The sequence below is a fragment of the Sylvia atricapilla genome, chromosome 14 (assembly GCF_009819655.1).
Source record: "Sylvia atricapilla isolate bSylAtr1 chromosome 14, bSylAtr1.pri, whole genome shotgun sequence".
NCBI lineage: Eukaryota > Metazoa > Chordata > Aves > Passeriformes > Sylviidae > Sylvia > Sylvia atricapilla.
In genome coordinates, this window is record NC_089153.1 from 4,454,752 (window position 1) to 4,468,330 (window position 13,579).

General features: G+C 42.0%; 1 protein-coding gene across 3 annotated transcripts in view; it reads left to right on the forward strand.

Moving 5' to 3' along the window:
• The window catches only part of SLIT3 (slit guidance ligand 3), a 471,665-nt gene that overhangs the window by 342,150 nt on the left and 115,936 nt on the right, over nucleotides 1-13,579 (forward strand). For all 3 annotated transcript variants that reach the window (XM_066328946.1, XM_066328944.1, XM_066328945.1), the window contains exons 13-14: nucleotides 182-325; nucleotides 2,824-2,987. In XM_066328946.1, the coding sequence (XP_066185043.1) occupies nucleotides 182-325; nucleotides 2,824-2,987 (308 nt within the window). The remainder of the gene's footprint in view (nucleotides 1-181; nucleotides 326-2,823; nucleotides 2,988-13,579) is intronic.

Sequence of the window (13,579 nt, forward strand, 5' to 3'; positions counted from 1 at the left end):
GCACTCATGTCCACTGTGAGTTTTTCACCTTTTAAATATAACAGGCAAATGAAGCCTTTACATGTGGTTTCGCTTTGGTGACTAGGTTAATATTTTTTCTTAGATTTAACCCTAAAGTCCACTCTATCTTTATTTGATTATTCCAAGATTAATGAATTCTAAACCTTTTCTCTGTTTTCAGGCTTCTCAATGCCAACAAGATCAACTGCCTGAGGGTAAACACGTTCCAAGGTCTGCATAATCTCAAACTGTTATCTCTTTATGACAACAAACTGCAGACCGTCAGCAAGGGGCTCTTTGCACCTCTGCGATCGATCCAGACTCTGTGAGTATGCAGGCACATCAGAAATGACAGCTCCCTCTTTCCCCCCAAAGATGCTGCCTGTCTTTGCACCTGACACCAAGACAGTTTGGAAGAGACATCCATGTAGCAGCCCCTCCTCTCCTCACTGGGAGAAAAGGAACAAGAAGAAGTGTTGCACCAGTGCAGCGAGGGCAGGATCGACACAGCCTGCCCTCAGTGACAGAAATGTCAGAACTGTGTGAAGCTCAGGCTGTTTGTTGGGGAGATAATGTGTGTGTGTGACTCTGGATAAGACAGGAACAGCAGATTCTATTAGGATCATTGCCTAACAGTTTTTAATGAGCCAATGAGTTGGCATCTCTCCTGCCTGGGTCTGACTCCTGCTGTGCAGTTCGTGACTTCTGTAACCACATTTCAGCCGACATTCCACTTAAGGGGAATGATATGCTGTATTATTTGATCCATTAAGAAAATCCACTAAACATTTTTGAATTTGGAGACATTAGAATAGGCATCAGAAGCAAAAAATATAGAAATGATTCAATATTTTGCGGAAGAAGGTCTCATCCTAAAGTTGTGAGTAATAAGATAATAAGGTAAATAGTACTCCTTCAGAGCTGGAGTTGGCAGCCTGATATTCCAGTATTAAAATATGTATGAGTGTGTATATATATACATACTGCAGTATCTGTGCACACACACACTGTAGTACTGCAATTTTTGCATGCAAATGCACATTTATATATTTTAATACTGGGAAAGCATTGGCTGAATCAGTTCTATAAATGTTTTATATCATATACAAATGAACTGACAGGAATGATTTCTTGCAGCAGAGTTTCTGCCACGTCCTCAGGCAGCCACAAACACAACCTGAATTTCCAACAGATATATTATACATATCCAGTATGTATTGCTGCAAACCATTAAGGCATAGGAATACTCATGTACAACAATCCCCAGTTCTACCATGCTTTCTGCTACTGCAGCTTGTGTATGTACACACGTCAACTGGGGCCACAGAGAGGGGTCTCTTACAGAGGTATGTAAGGTTTGTCAGGTGAAACAAAAAGGTTTGTCAGGCTTTTTAAATGTTTATAGCCCTAAGGTATGAATATTTCCCTTTGATTTCCGTAGGGTTTTGCTGCTGTTCCTGGTGGCCTTTGATTTAGAATGTTGCTTCGCACCAAGAGACTTTGTCATGAAGTTTTGATTCATTCTCCCATTTTTAATACTCCAAGCGATTGACATCTTCTGTGCTTTTTCTAGAGCTGCAAAACCAGACTCAAATTCTGTCTCTGTGTGATTTTTTTTTCCTTTGGTCCTTTCACAGTAGGAATGGCTCCACTGCAACAGGAATCTTGAGTTTCTTCAGGCCCTTTCTGCTCTGTGTGCTCTCCCTTCCCAGTCCTGGACACCCATTGCCCTGTTGTATGTTACACATTTTGTTCAGTGACAGTCCATAAACACAACTGCAAACAGAAAATAAGTTTCTACAAATGGAAAACAGTAACAGAGTGAGAGAGTTCTTGTGAGGCTATAACTTTATACCTCTGTCCAAACCAAATTGAAACATCTGTCTTTTCTTAAGGTGTCTTTGCAGTTACTGGAGAGCTGAGTCCTGCTCCTTTGGAGGTCAGAGGGACTGATGCAAGTTAGCTGAACTGAGATTAGAACCTGGCTCCAGGAAAGACCTGGAAAACTCTCCTGAGTCAAGCAAAATAAATCAGAAAAGCAGCAGAAAAACTCACTTTCTCTCTAAGATGCTTCAGTAGATTTCTGTTACTGAGGTCTAAACATCCAGTTAAAATCAATGTTATAGTAGCTATTTCCAATTTCTTTGGAAACAAGTTGAGCAAATTTTGGTGAAGGATAGAGTGAAGCTGTACCTTGCCTAAACATTTCAGTCTTTAAATTAAAACCTTCTGCTTCAGGAAAAAATACATATGAAGGAAGTACTATTATACATGATAAGCATGTACAAATACTAATTTCACTCGTGAAAAGATTCTGAACCACTTTTGCCCTTGCCCAAAGATCCAAGGTGCTTTACTAATTCACATTTTGAGCTTGCTGATAAAATTTCTTTCAAACAGGATACAAAATGACATTCAGGTGTAAGGTGCATTTCTCTCAAAAAGCAGCATGTCAAGCTCAGGAGAAACGGTGGGATTTGGGAGACAGCAGCAGGTCTGTGTCCTTTAAAGGGGGCTTTGCCATCTTAATTTCTGTTTCCTCTGTGCGAGGAGAGGACTTGCTGCAGGTTTAACGAGCTGGGAAATTCTCACACAGTTCTCCCATTCACGTGCAGCTTCCACGGGCCTGGGGTGCTTTTGTTTTTTGGGGTTTTTTGGGGGTTGTTTTTCGGGAGCCGATTCACTTACTCCCCTCTTTAGGCTCAGCGTCGTTGAAAAGAAAAACAACAAATCACCCCCCCAAAAAAAAAACCCCAACCAAAGAATGATGGAGCACGGTGTCACAGGTCACTCCTGATTAAACATGCCATCCTTCTCGTGCAGACATTTAGCTCAGAACCCATTCGTGTGCGACTGCCATCTGAAGTGGCTGGCTGATTACCTGCAGGATAATCCGATCGAGACGAGCGGAGCGCGCTGCAGCAATCCCCGTCGCCTTGCCAACAAACGCATCAGCCAGATCAAGAGCAAGAAGTTCCGCTGCTCAGGTAATTCATTTAGCCGGGCTCTCGCTCGGGCACGGAGCAGCTCCAGAGAGCCCACTAATCCAATCGTGCAGGACAGTGTTTGCGGTAATGGATATTAGGGAGCAGCTCGGAAAATCAAATTGGGGCAAATTCGGTTAGGTCGACAGAAAGCCAATTACCTTATGGATTAAAAAAAAAAAAAGAGAGAGAGAGAGAGAGAGGGGGAAAAAAAAAAAGGCAGTCTATAGCTGTCTTCTCTTAAAAAACAAAGAAAAGAAAAAAAAAGGTAAAAGCTTGTGACTTGTAAAAGCTTGTTTGATTGTAAAAAATGACTGAATTATGAAATATTTTAGGGAAACAGTGACAATATACGTGAATCCATGTGGGAAATGTGATGTTTTGATGGGATTGTCGTTTGTATTCAAGCAGAGCTCTTAGTGATCTAATGAGAGCTCAGCTCAAGTTTAGGTCTCACACCTAAAAGGCTGAGAACAGTATGAGAGGGTTTCATACCACTGGCAGTGGGAATTTCTGATTTGGGATGGGAGTGAAGTGGGGGCTGAGGGAATGGCATCAATTCACGTGCTTTCATCTGTTCATTTTCCTTACATCCATGAGTAACACACACTAACTCCAGTAAAATTGCCATCAAAGTCGGTAAGATTTTTGTTTTCAGGAAGCTTTGAATCAAAAGGTGCATAATAATTTAGGCAAAGGTTTTGTGTTGTGAATGAAACAGAAAAATGTTTCCACCTGAAATTAACCTCCAAAGTAACATAAACAGCTTTTTCTTAATCCTTTTATGTTCTTTATTTATGGTTCAGCTGTCAGTAAAAGGATATTTCTTGTCTTACACAGCAAAACTGAGCAAATGACTGTGTCTTCATGTGTTTTTCCTATTGGTTACATCTATTTTGGATTACTGCATTTTTGTGTACTGTAAAGACAAGCAGGTTTCAGTAAGCAAATCTATTAGTGTGTACTGAGGAGAAAAATGACTGTTATTGATGGAGTACCTTGCGGTGTTTTCTATGAAAATTACTATGATTTTTCTCTTTCTCCTCTGAAAAGAAACATGATTAATTGTGTTCCTGGTGGTGAAAGATGAATGGCTCTAGATGGGGATGCAGCATGAAGCTGAGTGGCAGCAGCCCAAAACAAGCCGTTGTGCTTTGTGCATCTCTGCGAGCTAAACCTTCCCTTTGTGGGGGGAAGAAAATAAAGATAACTTCATTTGCAGTCAGCTTTTCTTGGGCAGGCTTGTTAAGGTCTTCAATCCCTTGTGACTCGATCCACAAAATTTATAATCAGGCCTGAAATTATGACATAGTTTATCTAGATTTTTGGATTGTGTCCATCATAGTAACAATGTAATTAGCCAGTAATATTCATATTTAAAGAAACTGAAAATGAAAACACATAAATATAGTTTAAAAGGGAAAGCAGCCTGCAGAAACAGATCTGTATAAACCTGCACCCAATTTGCCATTGTTATTTTCTTCTGCTTTTGTTAATGGGCTAGAGGAATTAATGCTATGTGTGTGCATGCATGCTTTGAACAAAGGTGCAGGCTATTGGAGAAGGCAAACACCATCTGACACCATTTAGGAGAGGGTGAAGCTAAGAAGAGCTATAGTGCAGAGCACAGTACCTGGTGATGCTGAGAATAATATTCTGTGTGAGTTCTTATCATGGGGGTCCTTCCCTTGAGGCATTAGGCTGTTTTTCCCTGGGTCTCCAGCTCTACATCTATATCAAAACCACATGGAAAAGGCATAAACCTGACTTACTGAGGAGGAGAGCAGGGATTGAACAGCTTCAGAACAAAGATTTCAGCTGGATGAAAACTAATGCAGTTCAAAAGCTCAGTAGAGAAGAGATCCTTGGCTGTAGAGTTTCCAGATGGTGATGAGATACATTGAACTCGACTTGCTGTCTGCTCACATGAGACAGGGAACATCTAAAGGTTTAGAAAATCTTAGCTTGTAAATCAATCTAGGGAACAGACATCCTTGGCACCTGTTCTGCTCAACTTGTCCCTTTGAATCATGGCTGCTGCAGGCTTGGCATTTAGCAGGAATTTTCCATGTTTTCAGTTTGAGGAATATTTTTCATCCCAGGATCTAACACAGCATGCCTCTGTGCAGAAATGTGCATGAGGTATGAATCTTCATTTAGAGCATTGGGCAGTGCTTTGTGTCATCCAGGGATGACACACTCCCACTGGGATGGCAAGGCTTAGTAACTTGTCAGTGTCCTCACTGTCTTTGGGATTCTCCCTTCTAGTTTTTACATCTTCTGCTCAGTGTATGAGAAAACTGTTTTTATTTTAAAGTCTTATGTAAATGTACATCTTTTTCTTAAAGGGTTCTTTTTTCAGGATCCTGGTATTTTCATGTAGTTTGTGTAATGCGTTTAGTACATGTCAGAAAGTTGTTTTTTTGAGGAGAAAACACAGGGAATGTGAGAGGCTGGTTAAGGAAGAAATGTGAGGGATTTTATCCTCACACAGTCTCTGACCTTTGAGAGGAGATGAGGATGCACAGAAAGTGTGAGCTCTGTGGGAGCAGAGGTACTCAGGCAGTGTCAGAGTCACACCAGGAGCAGTTAAGCCTGGGTGAGCTTAATTCTTTGACATCAGGGGAAGGCCACTTTTTAAGTCACAAAATTCTGAGGGTGTCCTGAGGAGATCTGTGTGTCATCCACATTCCTTCTGACAAGGGCATGTAGTGATAGGATGGGGACAGTGGCTTTAAACTGTGAGGTGGTTGGTTTAGATTAGATACTGGGGAGAAATTCCTCCCTGTGAGGATGGGCAGGCCCTGGCACAGGGTGCCCAGAGCAGCTGAGGCTACCCCTGGATCCCTGGCAGTGTCCAAGGCCAGGCTGGATGGTGCTTGGAGCAGCCTGGGATAGTGGGAGGTGTTCCTGCCATGGCAGGGTGGGACTGGGTGAGCTTTAAGGTCCCTTCTATCCCAAACCATTCCAGGATTCTGTGATCATAAAGGGGACTGTCAGAAAGGACCCGTTCTGAGAAAATGGTGTGACTGTTCAGTACATTAAGGGAAGAAAGGGAAGTGCTTTTTCTCTAAGGATAGGAGAGAGGAGTGGAATAGCAGGAACAGGAGAAAAGCTGAGATGTTTGAAGTTTCATCAGTCTGAAGTGGCAGAGGAGCATCAAGAAGGTAATGTCAAGAGGACACAGAAGCAGATGGGCTAAATAGAACTGCATTTGATAATTAAATGAAACTGTGAAGACAGATCTACAAAACCCATTCTGCACACTGTTTCCTTCAGTTTGCATGGCAGGTCCCCACCATCCTGTTAGATAGCATCTAGCCAGAAGTACTTTACCCTCTTTTTTTCAATTGATCAGTTCTTTCAGTTGAGGCACTTTGCCCAGATGCTATTTCCTCCCAGAACCTAATGACTCGAGCTTTTACTGATAACAATGGAGCAACATCTGCAAAGGTTATGAGTGGCCATAGGAAGGAGCTTCTGTGCAACAGGTAGATAATGTACATAATTCTTTTTAAAAGGAGAATTGGAAGCATTATAGCATGAAATGAAGGAACAGCAGGGAACAGGACATATTTTTGCCCAGGGCTGTGAAACAGGCAAAGCTTTTGAATATACCATCAAATATGTTTAAACTTCAGATTGCAATAGATACTATTTCCTGTGATTTTTTGCTTTCTGTCTGATGCAGTGCACCACAATAATAACAAGTCTCCCCTTGCCCAACTGTCTCCCCACAGCTATACAATCTGACGGCAAAAAATCTGTGATGTTTTCTAGAAAGAGAAATCAGAAGTACAGGCTGTGACTAATTCTCTCTCCTGTTCAGAAGAGGGAAATACTATCATTTTCAGTGCCACAGTGAAATTCTGATGATCATTTTCTTTTTGGTTACATCTGCCCACTCTTGCCACCTAAGGGTCCAGTGGTGTTTGGCAGCCTTAGGTCACTGGAGGCTCCCATTCTTAATATGAATAAGGGGGGGAAAAGATAAACACAAATATCCTGCCCCGAAGCACTTGATTAAGTTCACTACAAAGCAGTTTTATTTTCTAAGGCAGGACTGGGCTTTAGGAGTAAGGGAAATGAATCTATGAGCAGATTGTGTTGTCTCTGTGGTAGCTTATTGTCACTTCAAGACTTGGCAGGTTCCTTGATTGCTGTGTGACACTGTGTCTGAAATAGCTTTTGGAAAGAATTGCCCTTGCATTCAGCTGTATATCTATTTCTCCCTGTGATATGTTTGCATTTTTCAATATATTGTGCATTTTAAAAGCGATGAAATTCCACCTGCTGTACTGACACAAACTATCTCTGATAATGATCAAAGCAATGTGTTTCTACAAACATCACATCACAAAAGCTCTTTATCTTCTAATTCTTAGAAATAAGACTTTTATAAAGAAGATTGCTGTTTGAAATACTCTGAAGTGAACCTATCTTATTGCTTCCTCCAGCATACATTGTGCCTAACTGCCTTTAATTAGTTACTTCAGTTCCAGACTCTTCTATACAGTCAAAAGGACAGGGGAAAACAGGAGGAGGAAAATGAACCATCTGCCAGCATTATTCTCTCCTTTTTGGACACTACTTCTTGTTAACCCAACCCAGAGCAAAGTTAGACTTTGTGGTACATTTGGGCCCAAGAATGGGCTAGTGTGATTTCTCTCATGTTATCCCCAATTATTAGATGGTAATGTAGCTGCTTTTTAATCACTCATAATTTTTAAGGCATTTGACAAAACCTCTTCTCACTAATTGCAGCTTTTCACCTAATTCTTTCTGTGTCTTTTCCAGTCTCTGTCTTCATACACACTCACCTTCCTCGGGTTACCTGTCTGCTTTGGAACAGAGTTGCTATTTCTTGTAATCACCTGAAATTTCCTTCTGTCTTCTCTGCATTGTTGCACCTTTAGAGGCCCAGAACTGCTGTGGATGGAGTCAGGGGAGCACAGGCTGCACGTCAGGACTTTTTGTCCCCTCCCTGTATCAGTTCACACATTTCATGTCACTTGGACTCCTTGCGTTATCCCATTCTCTGCTCCTGGTGAGGTGTAAACACTATTGAAGGTTTTTGAGCTCTCAAACTGAAAGCTGCAATGCCTTGCTATTCCTCAGCTAGCATTTAAAAGTCATGAAAGGCAGGTGAATTTAACCAGATCTTACATCATTTATCTGATGGAAACACTCGCCAGTTGTTCCCATAATTTGCCAATCACTCTGATGAAAACTGTGCAAATTCCTTTAATTTTTAATAAGCAAATAATCATTTAGACACCATGGACTCATGCTCCTGCCCTTGGCGTTTTCTGTTTGATGGAAAGCACAGGTCTCCCCCTGCTCCTGTCCTTGCTGCAGGAACACGTTTTGGGGGCTGTGCTGGTCCTGCCCATGGTGTGTGCAGGGCTCCAGCAGCTCCTGAGCCCTGGCAGCCTCTGGGTGTGCCCTGGCTGCTCCAGACCTGCTCATCCTAGTGGGAAATCTCACCTGGGGCCAAGCTCCAGCTCTTTTCTCACCATGGCTTTGCCCTGCTGTGCAGGAGAGGGATAGGAAACACTGCTTATGGTTTGAGAAGCTGCACTCAGATTTCTGGCCGTGGTTTGGTTTAGTTTGGAGGGGTTTTGTATGTTTTTGTTTTATTCAGTTAAATTCTGTGTGTTGTACCCCTTTTTTTCCCCCTGAAAGACACAAAGACTCAGCAGAACTGTCTGAAACCCTCAGAAACCCTCAGAATATACCAAAACTGAGGATATGTCTGTGGTGTGTAAGAATTATTCTTATCTGAATAGAAGGCTGTTTAACACCAATAAATCACCTGCAGATTAAATCCTACACTGAATTTGTAATTATGAATATGAATTTTTCATGGTACACTGAAACTGAGTATATTTGGGCTTTGTTTTGCTTGAATTCTTCCTGAAGCTGAAGTCATTAGAGAACACAATACAACTGCTATGACTAATAGTAATGGAGCTGGGTTCCCTTGTACTGTGCAAGTGTTGCTGTTGTTAAATTAATTTGACTGTACTGGATAATGATTATAGCCCTCCCTTTCCTGCACATCTTCGATAGCAGTTCAGGTCTTTATATTAAAATTTGTTTTAAATTTGCTCAGTTTCTCTGAGCCTTCACTAGGCTGTGAAAAACACAATGGTGAAGGGTCCTGGCTCTGCACTGGGGGGAAAGAATGGAAACCATTTCGCTCAAGGAAGCACAGGCTTAGCATGAAACAGGTGGGTCTGTTTGGCAGAGAGTATGGTTCTTAATAAGAACGTAAACTGACGTGTTTCAGTTAGAAAGTTTATTTTAGGCTCTGCCTCATTTTATTTTTGGAGTTGAAGCAATATATCTGAACAGCTTTGTTACCCACCAACATCCTTATTTGCAATTATAGTAAAGAGGCACTGGGAGGAGGGAGGATGAATGTTGAGTCACACAGTGTCCATGTCACTTAGGCATCCAGATATCACAGTTAGCCTGGATTCCCCATGTATCAGAGTGCTGGGCTGTGTAGACTCTTCCCTTGGGATCTGAACTGTCCTCTTAATTAACTGTGTCAGAAAGCTGAGTGATTGATTGCTCCTTTAACCTCAGAAATTAGGGTGGGATGGAGTTTGCTCTCTCCTCTCAGCTGGAATTCCATGTGTTGAGGTTAAGCTGAGCAGCACCAGAGGTGCTAAGGCAGAACTTTCTCTGTGTGTAGTGGTCACTTGAATGGGGTACAGAAAATAGCCAGGGAGGTGCTGGCATGAAGAGAGCTCGGCAGCTAAAACCAGTGCAGGGATGTTGGTGCTGCAGTTGGACAGGAAATTTTTCATCTGACTCTTCTAAAACTGCAGCAGTCTCCTGAGTTGTTGCAGCCTGATGGGACAGTTACAGATAGGGTCCTGTGTAGAGATTCTTTACAAACTGCAGGTTCAGTGACCGATTAGCAGAACGTGGATTCCAAGAAGCAAACAACCACCAAGAGCAAACCATACAGTGCTGCCTTGTGTAAAGTATCTAAAGGGAGAGGTTCTCATGGGCACTGGCAAAGAGCTGGAGATGTATTTCATTTTTCAACTTCATTTTTGCAAACATTTGTGCAGGATGATCTTATGTACATCCAAAGGCTTATGGATTTTTTTTTTTAATGTAATTTACAGAATAGTGTGCTCTCCTGGTATTTCTGCTCTCCTGTATTCTAGGGACACATAAATTAGGATTTTGACAGATTTCTTTGTGCACTGGTACCTCTCGTTCATTGCAGTTGATGATTAGTTTAGGCAGTTATTGTAAGTGGTGTTTAATTAGTGCAGCAAAGGAATAGAGACTTGTTCAAAATATTCTCGTGGGGTTTCTCAGGAAGGTGTTTGCAGAGCTCAGACTGCATTTGCTCCTAGTAGGACTGAAAGAGTTCATTGACACTGAAATTACTGAGTTTATTACGGATATCCCACTTAATACTGTAAATCAGTATATAATATAAAAATCTTTGAAAGATATGAACTGTTACTTGTCATTGTTTAACAGAGTACTGTGGATTAATTTGTTTGAAGAGCCCAGGCCAGAATTTCTGCTTTATTAAAGCAGTGTGGGAATAAGGATATAGGATTCTACGTCCTTCTTCACTGGAGCCATACAAAATTATTGGCAGGAATGCCAGTTATAGATACAATTTCTCAGTAAATGAGGTGTGGATTCCAGGGTTATGCATACTTTGAATTAATCAGGCGAGAAAATTAGTGTGGTTTTGTGCCACATTGCATGAGTCACAGAAGAAAATTAATAGTCTCATGTTTTTATCAATTCAGACTCTGGCTAGTTTGGCAGCTTGTGGAGATTGAAGATTTGTGTTAGGTCCCCCTAAAAAACAGCTTCAGTTTATTTCTTAGATTGCAAAAATCAAATTGCCGTTGTTTAATTGCTGAACCACACCCACAGTGTGGGGTGGCTGAGTTAACACTGTGCTTGTGTCCTGAAGTTCCCAGTGTTGGCTTTTCTGATAACAGTGCTGTGTCGTGGCAGAATGGTGAAGCACAGAGCCCTGCTGTATTATCTGTCATTTCTGCTCAAACCTTGTTCTCCATGGAGGTAATGAATAATCTGCTTGGTGCTGACTTTGTTCTTTGGGCACTGCAAACCCCTTACTAAGGAAAGTGACTTGTATTTAAAAGCATAAGCACTGACCTTCACTGAAGTCCAGCAAAACACAGTGAGCAGTTGCAGAGGACAGCCACTTCTCTCTCATCTGGGAATCCTGCAAGAACGTTTGAGATGTGACTTTCAAAATCACTGTCCACTGGCACAGCTCTGCAGACAGTGGAGTCAGGGAGAGCTTTATTCCAGTGGGAGCAGTCAAGCCTGAACGGAATGCCCTGCTTTAGATGTCAGTTGCAGGAATGAGTTACAAGAACAAAGCTGTTTGAAATAACTCAGGATGTCGGAAATAGAGAATGCTCAGCTTCCATCAGCAAAAGATGTACAAAACCCAACAAATATGCTCAGAAACAGAATAACAAAATGCTGTCTGTGTCTGTAGTAGCATGTGTGTGCTTCTCTGCTGGAAAGTGCAGAGGAAACCAAAAAAAAAAAAAAAAAAAAAAAGAAAAGAACAGCAGTGGCAATTACAGATTGTCAGTGTAAGTGCCACCAGCATGAAGGGCCTGTGGGAGCTGAAATCAGGCTCAAAGGGCACTCGGGGAGCATTTAAGGCCACAGCTTGGCCATCAGCTCAGAATCTGCTGTTACTAATACGCGCTGCAGTATTTCAAAGGCTGCATTTAAATAAATGGAGCAAACCTAAATGGCATTTTTACTGAAAGGAGACACCAGGAGAGAGTAAGTAATAAAAAGCAGCGTAGATTGGGCATTCAGTGTGTGGTGGGGGCTGCACATGCTCCCTGGGAGGGGCACTGAGGACTCCTCTGGTGTGTTCCCTATCGTGTCAGCTCTGTCTCTGAACTCAGGCTCTGTTCGTGTTCACTAACCCCAATTGTGCTCCAGGGTGTTCCTGCAGTAGCATGAAGGATGACCTCTTGTATCCAGCACCTTTTTGCATGGGTGGAGTGGAGAGCAGCTCTCCGTGAACCTTCAGCTTGTGCTTCTCCATGCTGCTTCCTCTCAACGCTCCTCTCTCTCTGGCGCTGCCTAACTCTGACTCTGGCTGTCCATGGGGTTTTCCTTTGTGCTTGATCTAACCATGTGGTAGAACAATACAAATGGAACATGGTTCTGTCAAGCACCATGGAAGGCTGCATACTCCCTGCAGCATGGCATGCCTGGATACTTCTGCGGGGCAGAAGCATCGAAAGGTGAGATTTCCCTTTCCCTTTCTGCACAGGGACGGTGGAACAGGTGAAGTGTTGCTAACCAGCCTCCCAGGCACTGCCAGGGAGCCACAGTGATGTCTGCACAGACTTTCCACAGGGCTTGCATGCAGAATAACCATTTCTAAGTAATTGATCTGTTTAATTGCTCTCACAGTGAAGGAGCCGGGCATTCTGTTGGTTGATAATGTTCAAGGGTGATTTCAGCCTTACCTACAGAGATGAAAAATCACTTTTGTCTCCTTACCTTGTGCACAATGTAAGCTGCCTCTGTCTGTTTGATCTGTCCAGTTAATCCTTCTACCTGAGATACACTTTGGATGCCATTTCTGCAACAAGACACCTGCCACTCAGTATAACTTCAGGCCTGCTCTTAACGTGCTGGCATTGCATTGCAAAAAAATAAAATGCCAAAAAACCTTCAGAATAGTCTGCAAAGCATTGTCTTTCATCTCTAGAAAATGACATGGTTAACATGGCCTGTATGGAAACACCACTATCCAATAATTCCATAGAGCAAAGCTGAGTCAGCAAATCCAAATGGAATTTTAGCTTTGACAGCTTAGGTAAGATCTTCAAAATACTTCTGCCCCTCTACACAGAGGTAATGACACCTATTCATAAAGGCCTTTGAGAGCCTCATACAGAAGTTTTCTTATACTGAAATATTGCCTTGTCTTGCCAATTTATCACATCTGTTGTGGAGCTGTCAAAAGAAAGACATTCAGGATTCTTAGATTTTATCTGTAGTTACTGATAAAAATAAACACTAGCAATATGAAATTATGACCAAAAAATGTGCTTGTTTTTTATTCCCTATGAGAATTGTGATCTCGTGTTTGTTTGAAGAACTTTAGAGATTCCTGAGTTTTTCTTTCAAGTTTTAGCCCAGCTGATCTCAATGGTCATACTTTTGGTGCCAAATTTGAGGCAGCTGGATCATTTTCTTGAATGAATGTATCAGATCACTTTTCAAGCCCTGTTGAGACAGCCTGATTTGTAGGGCAGCAGTTCCTTTCAGAACTCCTTTTAAGTTCTTCAGACAAAGCTTAAGTTTTAAAAACTGAAACGAGGTTTTCTAAACAATAGTTTAAAAGAAGAGTAGAACAAAAAGACATTTGTCTCCCCTGTTGCCCATGTGGGTATCAGAAATGCACACAGAATGTTTGAGCACTTGGAAATGTGATGTTCCTTTATCTCAGTGCTGCTGTTCTGTAGAATGCCACGGTGGGTTTGTTTTATGATAACAGGAAATCACAGTACCTGATAGTGGGGTCACATTGGCTG